The following is a 25,113-nucleotide window of genomic DNA, read 5'->3' on the forward strand; positions in this document are numbered from 1 at the left end:
TTATTTAGGAACACGTTTTTTTTAAATGTATTGAATTTATTATTATTTTAGTATTACCAAAAATCCAGTAAAAATAAATAAATGGGTAGAAATTATAAGGAATTTAGGGAAAAAATCTGATTGAGATCCACAAAAAATAAATGCTATTTGTAAACATTTAAAGGCAAACTTTTTTTATACACAAAAAAACAACATCTTCCCATTTGCTTTCCAATGCATTCTCCTCGAATGCAACACTGATAGATCGACAAATAAAATATTTATGCTTCTTACTTATTTTTTACATTATTATATCGAAGGTTTTAATATACACGAACACGCACAGCGCTAAGATCTATATTTCTCTAAAAAACCGAACGTAAATCGGTTAAGCCGTTTAGGAGGAATTCAGTGACATCACATGTACAGAGGAATTATATATATAAAGATAAGTGTTCATTACGTGCTTTACGACACAAAAAATTTCTCATTGACATTGAGTAGTTTGTCTTAAATTCGTCTTCAAATGATAATTACACAGAACGTTTTGACTGAGGAGCAGGGTAATTAAATATTTTTTTATATTGTAAAAATAAATATTTTAAACTTGTGTACGAATCTGATGACATAGTTACAGTTCGAAGTTGGTCTAATTTTGGAATCAAATGTCCCATTAGTCACAGTGGAATGTCCCTTAAATACATATACCACAATAAATTATATCAATCCACCCGATATAATTTTATCGTGCTGAATTTTCAGTCATATGAATAAAACCCTTATCTTATAGGTATTATCTTTATTTCACGTAAAAAAATTTTTTAATTTTTTAATTTATTTATACTTTAACATTGTTTGTATTCTTTTTTTTTATACAGAATAGTGTTCCCTCACTGGGGTGTCCCGTGCCGAGGGAAACATTTTACAAAATGTGAAACATGCCTTAAATTAGCTATTTAACATAGTAAAATAATAATAACATTAAAAAGAACGTAATTAATCCAATTAATCTAATCATCATTAACATTATAAACAATATAAACTAAAATGATCATAAAAAACATAACCAATTTATAAGCCTTAGCATATTTGTGCTGAAAGGAAGTAATCCAGAAGTACATAATATGTACTTCATTAGATTGAGAAGAGAGGGAAGTGAATTCTTTACTGACTGGAATTATATTGATTGGACATGATCAATTCGCCGAAATGATTACAAAACTTTTTAAAAGCCTTCAAATTCTTTTTGGAATTCACCAGATCTGTGAATCCGACAGGACCTATAACAGGGCCACGGATAGTAGCAAGAAGCTCCATTCGGTAATCGTAAAAAAGGGGAAAGGGACAAGACCATATAATAAAAATAATAATAAAAAAAACGTAATTTATCCAATTAACCTAATTATCATTAACATAATAAACAATAAAAAACTAAAATAATCATAAATGCATAATTAATTTATATAGACCAAATTTCATAAACAATACACACATTTTACCTATTTGACTTGATCAACTCATCGATCCGTGTGCAACCCACCTCCACTATCCATTTCTTAATAGCAATTTTATATTGTGAGAACTTACTAATTTTCCTTATTGATAATGGAAGTAGATTGTACACTTTAACCGAGTAGTAGGCCAATCCTCTTTGACCGAAAATTGTATTTATTTTTATTTGTTTGCAGCATCAGGGTGGAGTATCTAGTAACTCTTGTGTTTGTAACGGAAGGTAGAAAATAATGTTTACGTGCGTAAAGTTAGAAAGCTTTTACGTAAAGTTGTTTTATAGATTTTACATTAAGATTTTCAAATATACCGAGGGAGCTAGTTCTGATGGGGACTCTGAAGATAATTTTTATTAAATCTTTTTGTGCAATTATTATTAGGTGTAGTAAAAAGTTTGCAAAGCTATTATTACATTGTTTCAATTTATGAATGTCCTAGATAGTCTTCTATATAAAGAAAAAGAGCCATTGACGTATTTCTGACCACGCGGTAACAAGAGGAGATCCCAGCAGAATGCTTGTACGAGGTTTTCTTGTAATTTTAATGATTTAATACCAAAAACACGTACGACTTTTGCTCAGAGAAATTTCTGTTTTGTGGCCCCAAGAGTGTTAGATGTTCTGGATGAACATATTAAGTACTCCAAAATCAAAGCCATTTTCAGGAGAAGTGCATAAGTTGAGAATGTATCTATCATTGCAGAAGACTGTTGCGAAACATCGCGTAGATTTATAAAGTTACTACTACCCACATACTGTCAAGTAACATAATGTGAAAAAAAATCTTATCCAGTATATTTTAGTAAATAAGTGGTTAAAGGTGCATAAAACAAACAAATAAATAAAAAAGTGATAAACAAACAATCTGTATTTTTTGTTTTATGTTATTTCGGTAAAAAGTGGTAAATAATATTGATAATTTGTGAAATGTCTTTTTGACAGATAATTTTTCAAGTTTCAAGTTTATGAATGTGTAAAACATAAAAAATACTCATCAAATAATACAAAAATTAACTAATATTAAATTTATATTTTTAAATTATAATAATAATACATTTTAAGTGCTATCCTTGCATAAATTATTGAAACTTTTAAACCGGTACTTTTGTTTTTATTCATTGTGTATTTATTCATTTATGATTAAAACTAATACTGCGTTTGCAATGGCACCTAAGAGGGATCTTAAACAGAAAATCGCCTCACCTAACCTAGAATGCCTGATGTCTCCACAACCGGCTTCTATTAATTTGGACATTACCAACGCATTATCTGCATTACAAACAGATATAAGAAATATGAGTGATAATTATACAGAGCTTAAAAGTATACTACATAAAGACAGAGAGAGATGGAGTGAAGTCAGCCAGTATCTCCGCTCTGTTGACGACCTAAAATCCCTAATCACTGGAAAATTATCTGAAATTGAAAAAAGGCTATTGCTGGTTGAAAAAAATAATTCAGTTATTTTGGAGCATAAATTTCTAGCAAAATTATCTGATGAGTTAGAAGACCGATGCAGACGAAGAAACAACATCATAATATACAATATTCCAGAGTGTTCAGCCTCAACATCTATACTACGTCAAACTGCGGATACAGATCTCACCTTAAAAACATTGAATACTATTAAGAAAATTGAAAAAGATGACGTTATCAAGATCTACCGACTTGGCCCGCTTCGTCCTGATACCACAAATGTTCGCCCAATCAAAGTTGTATTATCAAACCCGACATTGGCTACTGAATTATTTAAAAATAGGAATAAATTAAATTCCTTCAAAATAAATTTCGACCAAACACCTGTACAGCGTAAGGAATTGTTGGACCTTAGGAATGAATTAGAAACTAGAAAAGCCAATGGCGATCAAAACTTTACCATAAAGTATATTAACTCTTCCCCAAAGATTGTCAATACTCTTCCAAAAAACTATACAAAAAAACTACAATAAATCTATATTATCAAAATATTAGAGGCATAAAAACTAAATTGGATTTGCTAGCGACCACGATTCCTACATTAAATTATGATATAGTAATTCTTACAGAAACATGGCTTGATAAAAACATAAAGTCATCAGAACTTAGTTTCCATAATTATAATATTTATCGCCTTGATCGTAATATTAACACAAGTAAGAAGTCTAGAGGAGGAGGTTTATTAATTTGTGTAAATAAAAATATGAAATCCTCTATTATTCCCTGTAAAAATGTAAGTGTTGAACAATTATTTGTTAAAGTTGAAATTCAGGGTGTCAAGTTGATTATTGGAAGTGTATATATCCCCCCTAATTCTGATTCTTGTCATTATAATGACCATTGTGAAGATGTTGAAAGCATTTTTAGAAGATTTCCTAAGTACCAAATGTTATTAGTGGGTGACTATAATCTTCCGAGTTTTAACTGGCTAAACTTAGTGGATACAAATGTTACTGGTGTGTTGACTATGAACTCGAGTATAGTTAGAGACATGGCCGTTTTCCTGGGTCTATCACAGTGTAACTATGTATCCAACTCAAATAATCGTTTTCTGGATTTGATTTTTTCTAACATACCCTCAATTATAGTTGACCAAAGTGTAGATGCTCTTTTACCTATTGATGCCCATCATCCACCATTAGATATTACGATTTCCAATTTATTAATTTCTAAACTAAAACAAGTGACTACGTACAGAAATTTTTCAAGAGTCGACTTTTCACTAATTTGTAATTATTTGGAATTAGCTGATTGGAGTTTTCTTCAAGACTATGATCTAAATGACAATCTCTTAGCTTTTTATAATATTTTAAACTCTTCTTTAGAGCAATTTGTACCAATTTCAGTTCAAAGGGAAAACAAATATCCAAGTTGGTTTTCTAAGGATTTGATTGATTTAATAATCTCCAAAAAAATTATGCATAAGCAATATAAAAAAACCAGATCAATAACTGATTATATTGAATTCAATAAGATTAGGAAGTATTGTAAAAAAACATCATTAATATGTCACAATGCATATATAAAAAAGATCGAAGATAATATTCTGACTGATCCTAAGTATTTCTGGAGATATGCTAAAATCCTAGACAATAGCGATACTGGTATTCCTAAATCTATGAAATATGGAAATAATAGGTCTAGTAATATGCAAGATACCGTTAATATGTTCGCTGACTTTTTCTCCAATGTTTATGATGATGCCGTAACTTTAAATAACACAATGGAAAATAAATTAACTGAGCTTATTGACCTGCCTAATTTTACTATTTCTGATAAAAAAATTATCAAGTTTGTAAAATCGTTAGATAAACGTAAGTCTGCTGGCCCTGATGGTATTCCTCCAGTCTACATTATAAATTGTATTCATATATTAGCACATCCTATTAAAATTTTATTCAATAAGTCTTTAACTACTGGCGTATTTCCTGATATATGGAAATATAGCCACATTACACCCATATTTAAAAAGGGTTGCAAAGATGAAATATCCAACTACAGACCTATTTGTATTCAGTCTACCCTCCCTAAGTTGTTTGAAAAACTTGTACTTGATAACTTAATTATACCTTTAAAACAAATAATTGCTCCTGAGCAACATGGGTTTATTACTGGTCGTTCAACAGTCACCAATCTCATTTTGTACGAGAATTTTATTGCTAGTGCACTTCATAAGAAGCACCAGGTCGACGCTATATACACCGACTTCAGTAAAGCCTTTGACAAAGTTTGCCACTCTAACTTGTTGCAGAAACTTGGTCGACTGGGAATACGTGATGAACTCTTAAAATGGTTCATTAGTTACTTATATAATAGAAAAATAGCAGTTAAAATAAATTCTCATATCTCCTATAGTTTTTTAGCAACAAGCGGCGTACCCCAAGGATCACACTTGGGACCTATTTTATTTTTAATTTATATAAATGACATTGTTGAAATTTTTAGCGATGTAAAATATTTGCTTTTTGCTGACGACCTTAAACTTTATAGAATTGTAAATAATACTGATGATTGCAATACCCTGCAGATGAATCTCAACAGAATTCACGAGTGGTGCAATAAAAATAATATTTTTCTCAATATAGATAAATGCCAGGTTATTTCCTTTTCAAAAAGTAAGAAACCTTTAATTTTTAACTATTTGTTGAAACACGCAACAATTGAAAGAGTTGTTTTCATTAGGGATCTTGGCGTAATTTTTGATGATAAACTTACATTTATCAAACATATTGACAAGATTTCAAATGAGGCGCTAAGTATGTTGGGATTTATTTGTAGGGTTACTAATAAATTTGAAAGTATCGCACCAATCAAGTCACTTTATTGCTCCCTGGTTAGAAGTCGTTTAGAATATATTTCTTCAGTCTGGTCGCCCCATTATCGTGTACATTCTGATTCACTCGAGCGCGTCCAGAAGAAATTTCTAAAATATATTAATTTTAAACTTCATATTCCTGCTGCTTTATTTAATTATAATCAATTGTTGTCTTCAGCAAATCTTTTAAGACTTTCTGATAGAAGAATCCTAACTGACCTAATATTACTTTTTAAGGTGATCAATTCATTAATTGACTGTCCATATTTGCTGGAGTTGGTGTGTTTCCGTGTACCTGGTCGACATACCCGCCACAGATCTCCTTTTTGTTCTGCAAGTTCTAGGACCAACTATCACATGCACTCGCCTATCCCTAGGCTCCATAGATATGGCAATCAGTATGAGGACAAGGCTGATATATTTGGTTCTGGACTTGATAATTATAAAACGAGTCTGATTTCTTTTTTTCTCTCGCAATATTATTCTTAAACTTTTCTTTTTATTTAAAAATGTTTTTTCCTTTTTTGTTTTTTCATATTTATGTATTTATTTCGTTATTATTTTTGGTTGCTTTTATGTATTTACCTGCTTGTTACTATTGTTATAGTTATGCAATTTTTATAATTTTTTGTTATGTTTCTATATATGTATTTTTTTTTCATATTTATGTTCAATATATGTTAAAGGCAATTTCTGCCGTTTATGTAAAATAAATAAATAAATAAATAAATAAAGTGTGTTGTCCAGGTGTTTATTAAAACTTACGTTTAGGTAATATTTGTTTGTATCCCAACTTAACACTGGGCTCTTGGCCTCATAGAGTAAGGAATACTTTTTTTTTTGTAATATGTATCTTTATATGATTTATAAATATATAAAAATAAGTAAATAAATAAAGTATAGTCTTTATTCAATAAAACAAAAAAATATCTCAATAATAATAGGCTATAAAGAAAAACAAACACTTTTAATCATTTAATAGTTTATAGTCCCGATAAACAATTACATAATAGTTTGTCATTGGGTTCTCAGACATTACTTTTAATAAAAATTTAAATAAAAGAGTACAAACATCATTTTTTACACATATAAAATAATAAACATGTATTTATTTTGTTTTTAATGCTTTAAAATAACTAAAATGTATGAGAAAGAGAAAAAAAAACTCAACAAAACGAGATAAAATAGTTTGAAACCTTTTTTTAAAAAGCAAAAAAGGAGATAAAAAATATAATTAAAGAATAAACATTTTCATTTAGAAAAATTTTGAAACTTGGAAAAAAAAATAGTGGGTGCTCATTAATGCAATCAAAACAAGATAAAAAATAAAAATCCAACAAAATAAATCAAAATTTTTAATTTATGTATACAAAAAACAAAATTAGATTAAAAGTCTATGAGATCTTAAATATATAAATAAATAAAAATGAAAGAAAATGTATTTAATGATAGATAAAAATATTGAGTTTCTTAAATGAAAGTTATACATAAATAATAAATCAGTATTGAAACAGTCAGCCTTCTGACCACTCTTGTCATAAAAATATAATTTTATATTTATTAAGACATGTTTTCAAGTCAAGAAGCAGGGTTTTAAATATTTTAGAAAAAAATATAACATACTCCGTCGATATTAAAAAAAAAAATTGGTAGAACCATACTGTCAACACATGTTATTTTTGTTAGATAACTGTTCTAATTCATTCTATAAACAAACCATCACGAGAGAATAGAACACCATATCACTCTATCTTTGGATACTGACCTCGCTTCCTCTATATTCATACATCTTCTCATGCACGCACGCCGATTATTCCTACTTTTATTTTCATCATCATTTTTCCAATTCCATACTTCGCTCCCATACATTAGAGTTGGCATTAGAACTCCATTGTGAACTGCTAGTTTAGCCTCCTGCATATTATTCACAATTTAACCAAATTTTATTCTTTGTGTGGGTTGACAAATAAGATAACGTTCTTAAATATTATTAATTATTTAGGTTTTTAGTTTTTAAGTGAATATTATTAATTATTTAACACTATTTACCCTTTGGTTTTCAGAAATCATAACTTACAAAAATCACACTCACGAGACACAAAAAATAAAATAAAATACTTAACCTCATTAAAATAGGATTATTTCAACTCATTAGTTAACCTGAAATTTTTTTGATAATGATTCTTAAGAAAAAATAACTTATTTAATTTACTTTCATTTAACTTTGAATTATCTATCCTTACCTCTGTTTTGTATAAATACATTGAACTCCTTAATAAAGATACGAGTCTCAAAGATGTCGCGAAAGCGATGAAACCGGTCACTGGATATTCCGAATTTTTGGATTAAAGTATCACTCGTCTTTTATTTATATAATATACCATTTTCACGTTCAAAAATTTATAAATTTTTAGCTTCAACTTAATTATTATTATAATCATTACTATTAACGTTCCAATTTTCACTTATCAATGGTATGTTTTTTAATTTATATTTATAGTTTAATTTTTATTTTTATATGTATAATATGTATATAATATGTTTTCTAATTTGTATTTTTTTTTTTCAGATATTTATTTTTTTCTGATATTTTATTATATCTAATAATAAAGTATCACTCGTCTTTAATTTATATAATATACCATATCCATCTTTTAAAATTTATATATTTTTACTTTCAACTTTTTTATTATTATAATTATTACCATTTACGTTTCAATTTTCACATATCAATGGTATGTTTTTTAATTTATACGTGTACTTTAATTTTTATTTTTATATGTATAATATGTTTTATAATTTGTATTTATATATATTGTTTCTGATATTAATTTTTTTCTGATATTTTATTAAATCTAATAATATCTTATAATAAAGTATCACTCGTCTTTTATTTACATAATAAATTATTTAAGTAGAAAATGTGATACGTTCAGAATGTTAAGTTTGAGAAGCTTACACTCGTATGTGAATATCCCCTTACTTAACAACATAAAACAATATTACGGCAAACTTAAACATAATCTCATATAATGCTGGAAGGGAAAAGTGTCCTTTGAAGCCATCTTCCCAAGTCATTAGTCCTACAATACCTTAGATATTCATATAGTAGTACCGGTTCTCGTCTCCACGCCACCCAAGCCTGGCGCAATGGGCTCCATGCAGAATTTTTTTTTTTTATCTCAAAAAAAAGAGGGGAAAAAAGGAGAAACACGAGTGCGCTTTTTTTTTTTTTTTTTTTACTTTTAAGCAAAGTACTACGGTTTTAAATTTAAAAAATTTGATTTCGCGCTAAAACGGCAACTTTTGCCGATTTTTGTTGTGTGACGTCATTTATCGCGTGTACGAATCTGTATCTGTCAAAACAGAACTAATTGCTTGCGAGTTGTTGAGTTTAGTCGAGTTGTTTTTATTTTAATTGCCGTGATATTAACATTAAAGCTTATTGTGTTGCAATTATCGAACGATGGCTGGGTACAAATACTGTTCAGTTCCTAGATGTGTTAATACGACACATACAACACCGGGAAAGAAGTTTGTCACTATTCCACGAGATGCTAAACTGAGAAAAAAATGGTTTGTGGCGATGAAGAGACAGTTTGACAAAATCAGCTGTAAATCCGGAATTTACTGTTGCGAGGATCATTTCAACGTAAGTTCAAATTTATATTTTACACATTCTATACTTCTATTTATTGATTGATAATACATTATATGTACATATTAAATATTATTTGTCAAATAAATACAATATATTGTAATAAAAGCATAAACTTATTTTGATGGTTAGCCATTTCGTGATGTAAGTATTCTAATTATGTTAAATGTTATTTTCACAGCTTGAAGAAGATGCTGATAATTTTACCAGATTCAAGCTTATGGGAGGAAGGGTGTCCTTAAAAAAAAATGTTGTTCCACACATTTTCGAGTGTCAAAAGAAAAACATCAAATTTTTACGACAAACGGGACACAGAAGAAGCCATTTAGGAACTCTTGAAAGAACAATGACGTCTGAAGTTCCGGAGGAAGAACAACCCTGTACATCTTCATCTATAAATGTTGCAACGGAGGCAGTTGAACTCGAATTCGCTTCTTCATCCCCCACAGTTGAAAAAGCTAGTAAAATGACTCAAGCAAGTTTAAGGTCAAATAAAGTCATTGTTCGCAGCAAGGGAACATCAACTGACGCCACGTTTCTAACGGTGACAAGAGCTACATCTCCTATTATTTTTCCTACACCTAAAGATCTTACCATAAGCTATGATTCAGTTATGCCAGATAATGATGATGAAATACTAGAATGGAAAAGTACTTCCGATGACCAGGACTTTGTACCTCATGACGATACTTCTGACGATAATGCTGATGCTTTTGAAATTCAAAAATATAATGTTATTTTACGACAGGCTACTGTAATGGGTATTGAAAGAAATTATCGACTTTGTCTTGGCATACCAGATGATATGGCATATATTTTAACACTTCTGTGCAAAAAAGTATGTGACTCGCGCCTGAATATTTTAATAACATTTAAAAAAATCAGATTGGATGAATCAAATGCAATTCTTGGAATGCAATTTGGATTGTCAGAACCAACTGTAAGCAGGATCTTCAGGAAGACGGTAAAGCTAGTAGCGATCTGTCTGCAGGAGCTAATATTTTGGCCAGACCAATATACCGTTCGGCTTCATTTGCCTTTGCCCTTTATTGCAAGATACAGTAAAGTCCAAGCTATCATTGATTGTTTGGAAATACAAATCGATAAGCCTTCAAACCCCATTAGACAAGCCACGACATGGTCAGATTACAAAAAATGCAATACCATCAAATACCTTGTCTCTTGTACACCGTGCGGACACATCAATTTTATTTCAAAAGGATATGGTGGACGAACCAGTGACACAAAGATTTTCGAGGTTTGCAGATTTTTAGATAATTTGAAACCTGGTATGGATGTGATGGCAGACCGAGGTTTTAAAAACATTGCTCATTTACTCGAGTTAAAACAATGCAAGTTAATTCGTCCACCAAGTGTGAGCGCGGACATTCCTCTATCTTGTGACAAGGTCAAGGAGGCTAAAAGGGTGGCTGCGTTACGAATCAACGTTGAACGTGCAATCAGTCGGATAAGGGAATTTAAAATGTTGGCAATGCACGCATGCATCGATATTAATTATGTTGGCCTCTTAGATTATATTATTAATATTGCTTGTGGGTTAATAAACCTTCAGGAGCCACTGGTTAAAATTTAATAACTATGAAAATAACAATAATTACTTAATACTGACTTAAGCATTTTTTTATTTACAATTTTTTCGTTTACATTTAGTACATTTTTTATTACATAATATATTTGTAACTTTACAGCTTTACATGAAAACTAAAAAATCCCACATAGGCACAATAAGTGTAGAGGCACAATAAGTGTAGATGCATAATATGTAAATATATTTAAAAGAAAATAAAACATGAGTAATAATTTTATGTTACATTCAAGTTGTTTTTTTTAATTTTTAATTTGAGTAAGAGTAGAGAATCTGAAAACAAGAAATAGAACAAAAAAATATTAAATGAAAGTTGATAATTAAATTAGGAAAAAATACAAGAGAAAATTAAAAGTTTATCGGGAAAAGAAAACATTGACATTTATATTTTTGACCTAATTTATAAAGAAATCATTAGTAGAAGAGAGGCTTAAATTACCATTTTCTCTTGTGTCTAAAAAGTATGATTTATACAGTTTAAGGGCAAGGACATTTGCACGACTCTGTCCTAGTGTTGATTTACAAAACGGTATCTCCAGCACTTGATTCCTTCTGCATTCTCAGTAATCTTTTTAAAAATCATCAATGACTATGCTAAACCGGTTTCTATTTCTTTATTTTTTTTGGCCATCACTATTTTACAATATAAATGTAAAGATTATTTGAACATTAAAAGTTTTGTTAACCTAATATTACCCTCAACTTGTAAATAAATGCTTAACAAAACAAACAAATGTTTTTTATATCTCAACAGAGTTAAAGAAGCATGGAATGGAGTATTTATAGAAGGAAATGTGTGTTCGTGTGCACTTGACGTATTACAACGTGCAAGTGCTGTAAATAAAAACAATATGGCCATTTGTGTGTACAATATATATATTTTTTATTTATTCATAATTATAATACAGTAATGTATTATATTCCCAGGAGTTACAAACAACTCAATTTGGGACTTGAATAATATATAACATTTTTTTGGATAAAAAATATTTACAACCAAGAAACAAAGCAAGTTTAAACTTATAACTAAATATATCAAAACAAAATCTATCACTAAACATATCAACACATAATTGTAACTAAAATATCAACGTGCAATTATTATACTAAATATATCAACAATTATATTTTTTAAAAATCCAAGTAGAAAAAAAAAACAAAGTACTATACAGAATAAAACAAATAAATAAAAAAAACCCTTTCAAGAATAGAGGAAATGGTGAATCTAAGACTAAAGAGGTAAATTAGGTTCGTTAACAAGGCTACGAAGGTAATGCAACTATCAAAATCAACAATATGTATTTATAAAGTATAAAACAGAATAAGTAAGTAATAAAAAAACATGAATTTATTTGAGTTTATTATAAATTGCTAAATTCCAAAACACTGTACACTTTTCAATTAAATCTAAGCAATACTCCTTATTTATATTTATAAACAAATGTGTAACATTCTTAGATTCCTCGAAATCAGGATGTGCTACACAGTACAGAGCTTTTATTTTGTTAGAAAAAAACATTTCTAGCTGGACCTGAGCCATATACTTTTCAGAGGGATTTCCGTCTGTAAAATATGTTTGAAAAGTGGCATCAGATACAGGGCATTTCACCTCAACAATATACTCTTCGTACAGCGCATCTGGAGATGCTCCAAATATGGGGTATTCAGGAGACAAAAAAATGCCACACTTTCTAAACTTTACATTTAGTTTTCTTTGCATTTCTTTTAAAACTAAGGACTCTAAGGACCTGCCGCGTAATAACGCCGCAGTTGCTTTCAACTTGGCTCCCAACAATTTCTCACAGAGAGAACCATCACTTGTCTGGCACCTTGACACAGCATAAGCGTTGGAAGCAGTGATTCGAGCAAAACGCAGTCTATGCCACAAAGGTATATCGTTTTGCTCAACAGTTAAGCGTTCAGCAGCTCTGCAGATAGGCATCTTCATTTGACCCTGACAATATTTTAAAAAATCTTTTGGGAGAAAATTACTTTGTTCTTTTTGAAATTGACACATTAAAACATGCAAAGATAACCTATCTACATCAGTATGTTGGGTAAAAAGACGCATTCGTCTTGAAGTACCATCACCCAACTGGTTGCTGGCATCGACTACAGCTGCCAAAAACGAGCCATCTCCTGATGGCAAATCCTCGTGGTTTCCAAATTCCTTGGCCATAACGAAAGGAATCGTGGTGCCGATACCTGCCATTATCGGACGCTTCCAATAACAGGCTACTGAAGTAGGGCTGGGCTCAATGCTGCGTCGATATAGCCAATATATAAATGCTACTGAGTGTTTGCATCCTCCTGTAATATAAATGTTATTTTACAGTTATTTATAAACATGACATCGTCCTATCTAGCACTTGCTCAATACACACTAATAATTTGACAGATTAAAAAAATATGTGCGACGCGATTAATTTAACAATAAAATTTTTCTTCCTTCTGCAAATTTATACAAAAAGAACATGCAATGCAGTACGTTTTTTTCTTTTTTTTAAATAAATAAGACGCTTCCGATGTCAACTATTCATCGACAATAATGCGTCTACTACCATGCTTACCTTGAGAAGCCGCACAGTCTTCACATTGGCACGATATTATTTTATTATTTGCCTCATCAATGACGCTGATAACTGAGTATGCCTTCTTCCGAATTTTATGCTCTGGTGTAACCCGGCATTTTACAGTGCACACATTTTTATTTCTTTTGATCTGGACATATCCAATAGCGTTGTCCGCATATTCAGCTCTCGAAGACCTGCAAATAAATAGTGTATTTACAATTTTGTCCCTTCTGTGCTTGGTTACAGTTTTTAAGACAATAATTAATCAGACATAAAACAGTCAGTATTTTAATTCTAAAGTGTTTATTAAGAACTAATTAAGTCCATTAAAATACTCATGACAGAACAAAGGAGGTTATGTATGGAAAAAATAGTATCCAAGTATATTTACACCATTTCTGGCGATAAGTTGTATCACTGCTGAATATAAAATACGTCTTTAACATATTAAAAACTCAATATCAAAGAAAGGTGACAGTTTTAAGTAATATATTATAGTTAAACATTTTTGAAACTCACCTGTCAACTTTCACTCCCCTCATTTCGGCGCTGCAAAAGTTTGTATTTTCGGAAAAAAACAACATTAACATGGATTCATTTACATGAGGAATGTTATCCGATTGTCCTTTAATAAAATTATCTTCCGTCATTTCGTTAAAATTGCGAATAAAGCGTTAAACAAACCGTCGCCACCAAAAACACCAGCGGAAATGAATGACAGCGTTGTCGAACAAGATAAATGACGTCACAAACACGACAACCAATCACGATGCGTTCGAAATCCATTCGCCAGAAATCAATATTTAAAACGAAAATTTTAATTAAAAACGGCTAAAAAATAAAATTAGACTTGAAAATAAATAAATAGTTTTTAATTTTCTTCCAGGATCATCAATTACTTTCATCTTTTCTAACATATGCATGGAGCCCATTAGGAGGATGGTGGTTCCTGTTTAAATTACGGCAGACAATTGATCTTGCGTGAGGTACGTGCAAATTATCTCTTATCAAAACAAATTATCGACACTCCTAAGATGAAGTTGGAAAATTTACAGCCAACTTAAGAAAATGATAACAGGGAAGATTCCGTCGCCAAACTCCAATTATTCTGATTTAAAACGGAACGTACGGAGTTAAACAAAACAAATCCGGGGATTCCCGACAAAAGGGAATTTTCATAAATCAGAAATAACGTTGAAAATGTGTTAGATATTTAGATCGGATTTTTATGATTTTAAAAATACAACAATTGAACGTAGTTATGCAGAAAGCAGCCGGCCATAGAAAAGTGAAACTGAGATAATAGCGTATTTGTGAAAATAGTGAGTAATAAAATTTACCCAACACTTGGCATGTTTTTGACTGTGATACTTGTCTTTTGTCCTTTAAAACTTCAACGTTCTATTATAAATCCATTTTTCTAGGCATCGTATGCTATGCAGCTGGCTGTTGGGCACATCGATGTGAGTTGCAATATTTCAGGCGAATTATTTTAAGCGGACAAAGGCAACCTCTTCTGGCTCTTTCTACGGATGCGATTTCTACGGACGGATGCGCTCCCGGTTCTAACGGCCTTGCTTCCTTTGGATCTGGAAGTTCAGCGACGATCTACAAAATTTCCACCTAAAAACAAGGCGTTCTTCTGTTATTGGTAGCGTCCGTCTACTCCCAACTGAAGGAATGTCTCAATCGAATATAAAAAAATGACTTAAATGCTCTTCTTAATGCTTGGCAATTGCGATGGGAATCTTTTCCTTAGGAGAGGGTTACCTTTTTTTTTTTTTCCTCAAATCCGTCCGCGCTTAGAATCTTCTTGGGTTATCCCCGATTACTGGACTACGCAGTTTTTATCAGGTCATAGTAAATTTAATAAAAAAATATTGTTCATTTTCTTAAATTACTCTTCTTTTTGCTTAGTATGGTATATTTACAAGATACAAACATTAGTAACAAGTGGAAAAGTGTCTACAGAGGAGGCTAGCTGAAGAATAGTCTGTTGGTCTAGGTATGTGAGGGTACATTGTGGCCAGTAGGTAGGTGTTGTATTGGGAACAATACAACCCTTACCTACACCTCTTACAGTTTTTAATATTGTTGACTCCCCTTCGTGCTGCTGCGGATATCTTAACAAATCTTCTGAACACATCCTGTGGTCTTGTCTCTTTCATCTTCTTTATGAAAACCAAATGGAGCTTCTCGATACTATCTGTGGCCTTGTTAAAGGTCCTGTCAGATATACAGATCTGGTGGGTTTTAAAAAGAATTTCAAGGCTTTTAAAATGTTTTGTAATCATTTCGGCGAATTGATCATGTTCAATCAATTTAATCCCAGTCAGTGAAGAATTCACTTCCCTCTCTTCACAATCCAATGAAGTACATATTTTTAGCACAAAGATGCTAAGGCTACCAGATTTCAAAGAGCTCCTTTGGGCGGCCTTTCTCGTTTGACAACGAGCCAATTTTCAGTGTATGTGGGCACCGCGAAGGAGACTTATGTCCTCAGATGCGGTGTGCGGTATGTGGTGGGCAAGCTGTGATGAACAATTAATGCATTCGACTTTAATTTAGACCTCCGAATGCGCATTGCTCGATGTTACGTCTCCTCAGTACTTTTTTACGGCGTCGAAACGTGGACACTCATCCAAAACACTTCAAAAAAGATCGAAGCCTTTGAAATGTTGTGTGCTACAGGAGGATATTAAAAATCTCCTGGGCGGATAGAGTCCGAAACGATGATGTTCTCCGACAGGTGGAAAAAGATAAAGAGGTACTGAAGACCATAAAGAAAAGAAAACTTGAGTACTTTGGGCATGTGATGAGAAGCAAAAAATATAAATTTTTCCAAGTCATTCTACAGGGAAGGATTGAAGGAAGACGCAGTGCAGGTAGAAGGAGCATCTCTTGGGTTAAGAACTTGCGCGACTGGTCCCATTGCAGCACTCAGTCCTTGTTTAGGGCAGCTGCCAATAAAGTAAGAATCGCAACGATGATTTCCAACCTCCATCGTGGAGAGGAACCATACGAAGAAGAAGACAAACAAGAAACTTATTACATTTTTCACCAATTTTAATGATTTTTAAAGTACCGTAAGATTTTTATAGTGCTGTGGGTGTTTTTTGCAGATTGAGAAATGTTGTTTTTCTGATCGACACTATTTTCAGAAGGTGATTATTACAGTTTTTCGTATGAAAGCGGCCTTGTTGTCTTTAGCAAAACATAGAATTGACCTTACTGCACCCGATAACACCAATATCGCATTTGACAAAGTAGATCATAAAATTCTCATGTATAAATTACATGCCTTGGGAATAAGAGATCCATTACTATCATTTATTAAATCGTATCTAACCAGTAGGACACAAAATGTTCGGATAAATAACTATTTATCAACCAGTATTGATGTTACATCGGGTGTACCTCAGGGTGCTCATTTGGCACCCCTGCTTTTCAATTTGTTTATTAATGATGTTGCTAAATCATTATCTTACTCTCGTTTTTGGCTCTTCGCGGACGACAACAAAATTCTCAAAATAATTCAAACTTTACAAGACTGCTTTCTTCTTCAATCAGACATTAACTCTTTTAACCGATGGTGTAAAGTCAATAAATTAGAACTAAATATTAAAAAATGCAAAATAATGTCATTTCATAGAACAAAACAACCAATTTCCTTCGAGTACCTATTAGAAAACTCCAAAATTGATGTAGTCAAGTCCATCAGAGATTTAGGAGTTGTTTTGGACTATAAACTGACATACAACGAGCATATAGATAATACAGTAAATAAATCACTGAAATTACTTGGCTTCATTAAAAGAATATCGTCTGATTTTACTAATGTCCGTACAATCAAAACTCTTTATTGCTCAACTGTTCGCCCTCTTCTTGAATATGCCTCAGTGGTCTGGTCTCCATTCTATGTCAATCGCATAAATCACATTGAATCAGTCCAACATCGCTTGCTTCGAAAAATAGCGTGGATGCTTGGACTAGAGAGAGATAATTATTCTTATGCTGAAATAGAGTCAATGTTAAATATTTCTAGTCTACAAAAACGTAGAACTAATATTGACTCCATATATATGTTCGGCATACTAAATGGTATAATCGATATTCCATCATTACTGGGACAAGTAAAATTCAATATTCCGACTCGTAGATTGAGAAACAATGAAGTACTGTATATCGATCAGCATAGAACAAACTATGGCCTAAATTCTCCAATGACCCGCCTTTGTCGTATTGTTAACTCAAGACAGGATCTGGACTTTTTTGGTTTAAGTTTACAACGATTTAAACGAGCACTTAATAAATAGTCCAGATCTTGTCTCGATGTCCCTTATGTTTGTCAATGCTTCTTTCTTTTTTATTTAAATGTTTTAAACAACTCTATTATTGTAATATTTAAACCTTATAAATTGTATACATGGACAATGTCCGTTAATAAATAAATAAATAAATAAATTTTTGCAAAATTGTGGACTGGCTGCTTTCTGCATAACTACGTTCAATTTATGTGTAGTGAGTGTTTCCGTGTAAAAGAAAAATTATATAGAATCTCTATTTACAGAAGTTTTGTTACAAGGTTGCGTGTATTAACTTAAACATTTCACTAACATATCAACCTGGAGATTTATTATTCACTTAATTGACTTTAACAAAATAAAATACAACCAAACAAATACCCAACAGTACTGGCGGAACCTAACCGTGATAATTGAAATTAATGTACGTGTAATATTGAAAGTAGTTTACAATGTTGTTTCAAATACAATCGGAATCAAAGCTGGACGGAGAGAGTAAGAATTTAGTTGCTGGTGTCATGTTGCGTTGCTGCGTGTGTAGGCCTGGCACCTGGTGTTAAAAGTATCAGGTGTTGCCAGTGCCCATAAATGTATAAAAACAAGTTTTCACTAATAATTTTTGGTTTAAAAAATAAGTACAGTAGAACTTCATCTATCCGAACTCCAGTCATTCGGATTACAAAATATTCGGATCGTTATCAGGAATAAAAACTAAAGGAGGTATTTTACAAACAAATAAAAAATTCAACAATCGAAGCAATCAACTTTACTAGACATGTTTAAGAAAGTTTTATATGTGATCCCAATTAGGTTTATTTTTTTAAAAGCAATAAAAAAATGATCTAGGAGTGAATTTTGCGATTTCTTTCAAATCATTGCCTTAATCAAATGGTTAATCCAACTACCCAAAAAAACGTCTGGCACTCATTAATCCAGAAAATTGGAGTTTTACTGAATAAACAAAACGGCCCATAGTTGGAGTCACGTTACTTTGACGTCACACACGCCTGCCGAGTGCTCTTCCGTACCGTTTGTCCATAGGTCACATTTTCAGAGCCTGTATTTAAAACATGCTTTTTATAAACCAATGTATATACATCATCATTCTTTTTCCGCAATTAATAATGCAAAAAGCACTGCATTGGTATGATACACCAATCGCAGCGTATCTTGATCATTTTTATTACATAAAGGTAAGATGATTAGTCTAACGCTTCAGGTACCAGTCCAGGGACCATGAAATGTTCTAGTGTGAAAACACACTTTTTAAATAAATATTTTATTTCAACTATGTCGGGAATCGAACCCGAAATCTCCTGCGTGGTAGGCAAACGCACTGATCGTTACACCACATTCACATGGTTTGCGAACACGCTTTACGTTTTACACCATACGAGACGGACCACTCGATTTCCGTTTTCAGGATTTTCTCTTAATCGAGTAAAAAATACTTGTGTAAGATTCTGGTTATATTTTACATACGATTCGGACCAACTCTCGACAGCATTTATACCAACGTACCCGTCCTTCCTATTTTCCTAGCGCAATTCCATGTAACAATAATCACGCGTGTGAGTGCCGGTCAAATACATTATAACATCAATACACAAATAACACCCGAGTGAAGTGTTTCCAACACACAAGATCAACAACCGAGCTGGGCCAGCGTCTACCCAGAGCGCCAGCTTCTCCGCCAGGTTCCAGCAGCGCGGCTTGCTCAACATTGGCAGGTGAGTGGAGTTATGCAACCTTTCCTCTAACTATATAGTCTACTCCTCGACACATACAAAACTTTTTTCGTCATCTATATGGACACGGAAATAATCATCTTACCCACTCCGTAATTTTTTATTTAAAAAAATAAATATTTTCTTTTATTCAGGAAACATACAGTATAGTTACATAGTTTTATATTTAACACACTTAGACTTAACTCTAATGGACCAGTAAAGTTTTTATATTATAAAATAATTATATTATGTAAAGTTATCAATGAAAGTACAAAAAAGAGAAGGAAAAAAAAGGAAAGTTCTTTAAAAATTAAAATTAAAGTAGAAAGAGTTATTGTTATCAAAAACATTTTTCACTTTATGGTATGACTTTTTACACTATTCCCTTTATGATTCATTTTATCGTCTTTCTTTTACTTCCTTTCATTTTTCTGTTTCTTGCATACAATATTTTATAATATAAATAGCAATGCGAGTAATTATAAGTTAGTTTAATTCCTGACGATGAGGTAGTAACCTCGAAACCGGTTAAAGTATAACTTTAAATTAAAGTGGTTTATACAAATTGATAAACATAAAAGGGTAAAAAAAGTTACTAAAAAGTTTGTAGCTAGAATTTACAAATATAAATAATATTTAAAATGAAGAAAAAATTTTTCGTAAAAGTAATTAAAAGATTAAAATTATAATGAAGAGTGAAAAACATGCTCAGATATAAAAAAAAAACACTTTCAAAAAGGAACATTTAAAAAAAAAAAAACATAAATATACACATACATATTTTATGGGATTCAAAGAAATGATGAGAAGAATCTTCAAATGAAATAACATAAGACAATAAATTTAAGTAAATTTAAAAAACATCTTCAAAATTAATGACACATTATAGTAAGAGCAGCAATATATAGATTTTATATACATATACAATATAAGTAATTAAAAGTAGATTTAAAGTATAAAAACATAAGTGCAGCAGATAAAAAAGAAAAAATAACAGGTATAGCAAGTATTCTTTAAAATTTTAAAAAGCAATATAAGGAGAAGATTTTAAACCAAATAATAATAATAGTAATACTCTTGAGTTCATATTCAAATTTTTTTAAAAGGTTTTGACTAAAGTTTATTTTGTGCAAGAATTTTCCGAAATCAGAACGCCCAAGAAAGTCCGAATCCCATATTTTTTTCCCGTTTTATTTATTTCTGGTGAATAATGAACGCTTTGAATAATAAGCTAGCTTTACACTTTACACGTTGCGGGTCGTGCGGTGCGGTGGCGGCTTCTACAGTCACCGTCAAAGTCATTTACCGTTTTCGCGCGTCCACGGCCCTCTTTCCACGGCCTCTTGGGATGGCCTTAAACAATATACTGGCAGTATAAGGCAAGCACAGGAACACCGTGAAATAAAACCATTTTATTTATGTATTTATTCAATTTAAGTATTATTTTACTATAATATTATGAGATTATTGCAGATCTCACACGTCGTTCATCTTTCAAAAAGACTATCTCGAATTCGTTCGGAAAATTTTCGTCTTTCAAAATAATCTTTATGTATTTGCTTGGTTTTTAAAATTATTCTAAGACAGTAGAATGCCCATTTGTTCCATAAATATAACTTAACTTTTATAAAATATTAATAACTCTATTTAGACAAAAAACGAGATACGCCTTTTTGAAAGATGGACGACGATATGATGGCACAAAAAACGTCCGATCTAAGGAGTCTGCTTAAGATTTCTATAGAACATCACAAATTATTATTACACACAAAAAACTATCATCATCATCATTATTCCATTTGCGCACCTAATGGTGCATAAGGCACTGCATTGGTACACCAATCGCAGCGTATTTTGATCATGTTTTTCTTACGTGAAGATTAGATGATCAGTCCTACGCTTCTGGTACCAGGGGCTATGAAATATTCTGGTGTGAAAACATCCTTTTAAATAGATATTTCATTTCAACCATGTCGGAAATCGAACACGAGACCTCTTGCTGGTAGGCAAACACGCTGATCATTACACTACGAGGCCGACGAAAGTAATCCATTATTTGATATTTATGTATAATATTATCAATAAAAAAAAACAAATATTTTTGAAAAAATATATTCAATCCAACATAAACCTGATTACAATACTAGAGAAAATGTAAAAATCAGACTCCCATTTTGAAAAAAGGCGAAGTAACAAAATACAATTTTATATAAGGCACTTAAAAAGTATTATGATACGGGAAAAAAAAATATTAAGAAAAAATATCAAGATTCAAACAGAAGGTTAAGAAATGTGTAATAAACAACTTATAAATGAAATATATGCATAAAATTTATATTTGAAGCTCTAACTTTGTTGTCATTCATTATAATTAAAAATATATAGAACAACTTTGTTTTTAACCACTCATTTTTTATTCTTTCTACAGACCGGTTTCAAAGCTACGCAAGCTTCTTTATCAAGGTATATTTAACTTATGAACCTTTTTTAGTATGATTTTAATAGTTATAATAATAATTATTGAATAAATATACATTAAAACATATGGAGTCAATAAATCAAGTTTTTTTTACATGTTGCTGTTGTCGAGATGGGAATCGAAAGGTAAGACGAATACGATCTTTAAAACTAGACAGGAAAGGATTAAAGGAAATATTGTTAATTTGGTTATTTATGATTTTTTTCGTATTGTAAAACGCTTTTTTAATTTCCAAGGTTTCGAGTTTTCAAATTTTAAATTTTTTTTCAACGTGAATAATTTTTCAACCAGTGCTTTTAGAGAAAGTATTATTATTTTATAGCAGATAGTGTGCGAATTAAGATAATTTTTTTGTTATTAAAGCATTTTAATTGTTTTTATACTCAAATATTAAAGTGTCTTTTAATTTTTACAATGTAGATTGAATCACAATGATTACAATTTAAATAGTATATGCCAGAATTTTTTTATTCAGTGACTTTATCTTTGTAATTTTTAACAATGATCCGTTTTTATTAGTTACGTAGAATGCAGGTTTGATGTTTAATGGCAGAGAATTAGAAAAATTTACATTTAAAAAAGATTTATTTTCAGCGCGTGAAAGAAGATATTTTTTCCGCCCAATTTCCCATATATTTGAATTTTCTCGTTGCTCTCCTGTAAAAATTAATTTTTATTAGTTTTGCCATTGTTAATCCTGGAGTGCAACATAATTCTCAAGTACAAGTTTGAGAAAAAAAATGTAATTTATGTTTTTAAATAATTGCTAGTTGAACAACATTCGTGTCTTCCTGTATCGCCTGCCGTACGACCCGTACGTACATATACACCGCACAGTGGTAGAGATAGACGATGGGACAAAAGGCTTTTTGGGGGCGGCTGTACTAATTACGGGCTAGTGAAAGGCTCGTGGACCCCAGCGGGTGGTGGCAGGTAGAAGGGGGCGAAGGAAGACAAACGAACGAAAGCTGGAGAAATTTCAGAACACGATTTCGATCCTTTAGTCACACAATATATCTTCTTTTATTTTATTTAATAAAACTACCTACATGCAATTGCATACTAATATCCATATTTTTTTGATGATCCCTTGTAAGTTTAATTCGTTCTGACGTTTCGGCTACCATTGCAGGAGCCATTCTCAGGGAAAAATTAGCGTTTTGTAAAAAAAAAATGTACCGTGTCGCAGTTGGCAGTAGGCACAGTCTGCATCATTTTTGTTGTGTATTATGCCGGGAACTATCGTGATTTTAATTTTAGGCCATTGGCGTCGTACTTGTTTAAATTATTTGGGTGTTTGTGTATTTCAATTTATTTATATTTTTCTCTTACAAACTATAATCAATAATAAAAATAATGTGTCCTCACTGCGGTGGGGTTACCCGTGCCGAGGACACCTAACAATTTACTTTTTTGAAATGTTTTTACATTAGAGAATAAACAAAAAAGACTTACTTAATAAACAGAGATAATTAAAAAAATATTCACAGTTTTAAAAACTAGGTATATATGTACATCTATATTATTTATATTACAAAATGCACAATAAAAATAACAAAAACCTAACATAAGCTTTACACTTGTGGAGCGGTTGATTCAATATTGGTTTGGGCGAATGAGACAATCCATTTTACTTCTACCTAGCTCCACTATCCATTTTTTATAGCTTTTTCAAACATTTTCTTGTTACTAATTGTTTTAATAGATAGTGGAAGTAGGTTATAGATTTTAATTGAATAATACTCAAAATCCCTTTGTCCGAATGTGGTTATTGCCTTAGTTATTATTTGTACATTGTTATTTGTAGGTTTATGCAAAATCTTTGTACCCAAGTTTACACGCTCTTTTAGGTTCATCAATTATTTTCTTTGCTGTGCGCCCTATTTGTCCAATATACTATACAGCTCAGTTTATAAACTGCTTAAGTTTCCAAGGGTTTATTGTCTTTCGGGTTTCATAAATGGTCCATTGTTTTTCTCATAGTCCCAAATGTTGAAACAATATTCTGTTTCTTAAGCACTTTGACCATCTTATAGGTAACATTCCGAGCAAATTGTAGGTATGCGTATGCATTCGCCATTGTAACATTTTTTGCATTAATCTTCTTCGTAGCCTGCGATATTAAAATTTTGGTCAATTTGTTGCTGCTTATATCCATTACGCTCCAACGCATCTGTAATTTTGTTCATTTTTTTTCCCTTTGTAAAATATTTGCATATCCGTATCATTCTCGCTAGTAGAGTATTTACCAGCGCTCATTTTTGTACTGAATGATGATGTAAATCACCGTGTAGGTATCAGTTCGAATGAGTTGGTTTTCTGTACACCGTATACCCAAGACTGCCATTTCTTTACTTCGAGATCCAAGAATGCAAGATAGTCATTGTTTTGAAGTTTCATTGTGAAGTCAGAACGAATCCAACTTACACAAGATCATCCAAAAAAGATAACATAATAATAACAGCAACCGTGAAAACCTACGCACCTATTTAATTTCATATTCTTACATATTCTTAACAATATTTTGGCCTTGTTCATTTTCTCTTTCACACTCTCAATAGCCACAGGTCACAGTGACATCAGCGAACCTTATACAGCACGGATGCCCATTCTCCATAAGAATGTCTAAATACAATTGAAGAAATTGAGACTTAAAGGTCAAACAGCACTAGAGCGGCGCTGCGTGGTGCGTCGTGGCAACACAAAATATTATTTTCACTGTTTTTGATGAAGCTGTAGTGCGGTTTGACTTTTAAACTCTCACCGTTTTCTAGCTTGAAAACCAATCAAATACAAGGATTTCCGGTCCATATAAATAACTAGCTGACCCGACAGACGTTGTTCTGCCCGAACGTTGGCTTGCCTAGGAAAAATACTTTTTATTGATAAGTAGGTACCTAGATACTTGCTTGTGAATTTATTCCGAAACTAAAAATAGTTAATATTTAAATATTAAATTTAAGTAGGTACTTGTTTATGGTTGAA

At 31.5% G+C, this 25,113-nt stretch overlaps 3 protein-coding genes across 3 annotated transcripts in view; 1 reads left to right on the forward strand and 2 right to left on the reverse strand.

Annotated features, from left to right (window-relative positions):
- Camta (Calmodulin-binding transcription activator) overlaps nucleotides 1-25,113 on the reverse strand; it is a 272,872-nt gene that overhangs the window by 195,076 nt on the left and 52,683 nt on the right. The window lies entirely within an intron of this gene.
- On the forward strand, nucleotides 9,245-14,545 carry LOC148282429 (uncharacterized). The gene is made up of 2 exons (XM_088225125.1): nucleotides 9,245-9,430; nucleotides 9,618-14,545. Exons 1-2 carry the CDS (start codon nucleotides 9,245-9,247, stop codon nucleotides 11,028-11,030), a joined length of 1,599 nt encoding a protein of 532 aa, XP_088081251.1. The 3' UTR covers nucleotides 11,031-14,545.
- Nucleotides 9,959-14,265, reverse strand: LOC148282430 (uncharacterized). The gene is made up of 3 exons (XM_088225126.1): nucleotides 14,135-14,265; nucleotides 13,613-13,809; nucleotides 9,959-13,352 (listed from the first exon to the last, which is right to left on the reverse strand). The coding sequence occupies exons 1-3, from the start codon at nucleotides 14,263-14,265 to the stop codon at nucleotides 12,391-12,393; spliced, it is 1,290 nt and encodes a 429-aa protein (XP_088081252.1). The 3' UTR covers nucleotides 9,959-12,390.

Source organism: Micrasema longulum, unplaced genomic scaffold, assembly GCF_059751315.1.
Source record: "Micrasema longulum isolate JH-2025_06_02 unplaced genomic scaffold, ASM5975131v1 h1tg000331l, whole genome shotgun sequence".
NCBI lineage: Eukaryota > Metazoa > Arthropoda > Insecta > Trichoptera > Brachycentridae > Micrasema > Micrasema longulum.

Excerpts from the sequence above, each read along its gene's own strand:
- LOC148282429 (XM_088225125.1), top strand. The coding sequence starts at position 9,245 with ATGGCTGGGTACAAATACTGTTCAGTTCCTAGATGTGTTAATACGACA. Across the intron at positions 9,431-9,617 it reads GTTGCGAGGATCATTTCAAC|CTTGAAGAAGATGCTGATAA; the intron begins GTAAGTTCAAAT and ends TTATTTTCACAG.
- LOC148282430 (XM_088225126.1), bottom strand. The coding sequence starts at position 14,265 with ATGACGGAAGATAATTTTATTAAAGGACAATCGGATAACATTCCTCAT. Across the intron at positions 13,810-14,134 it reads AGGGGAGTGAAAGTTGACAG|GTCTTCGAGAGCTGAATATG; the intron begins GTGAGTTTCAAA and ends ATTTATTTGCAG. Across the intron at positions 13,353-13,612 it reads AGACTGTGCGGCTTCTCAAG|GAGGATGCAAACACTCAGTA; the intron begins GTAAGCATGGTA and ends TTTATATTACAG.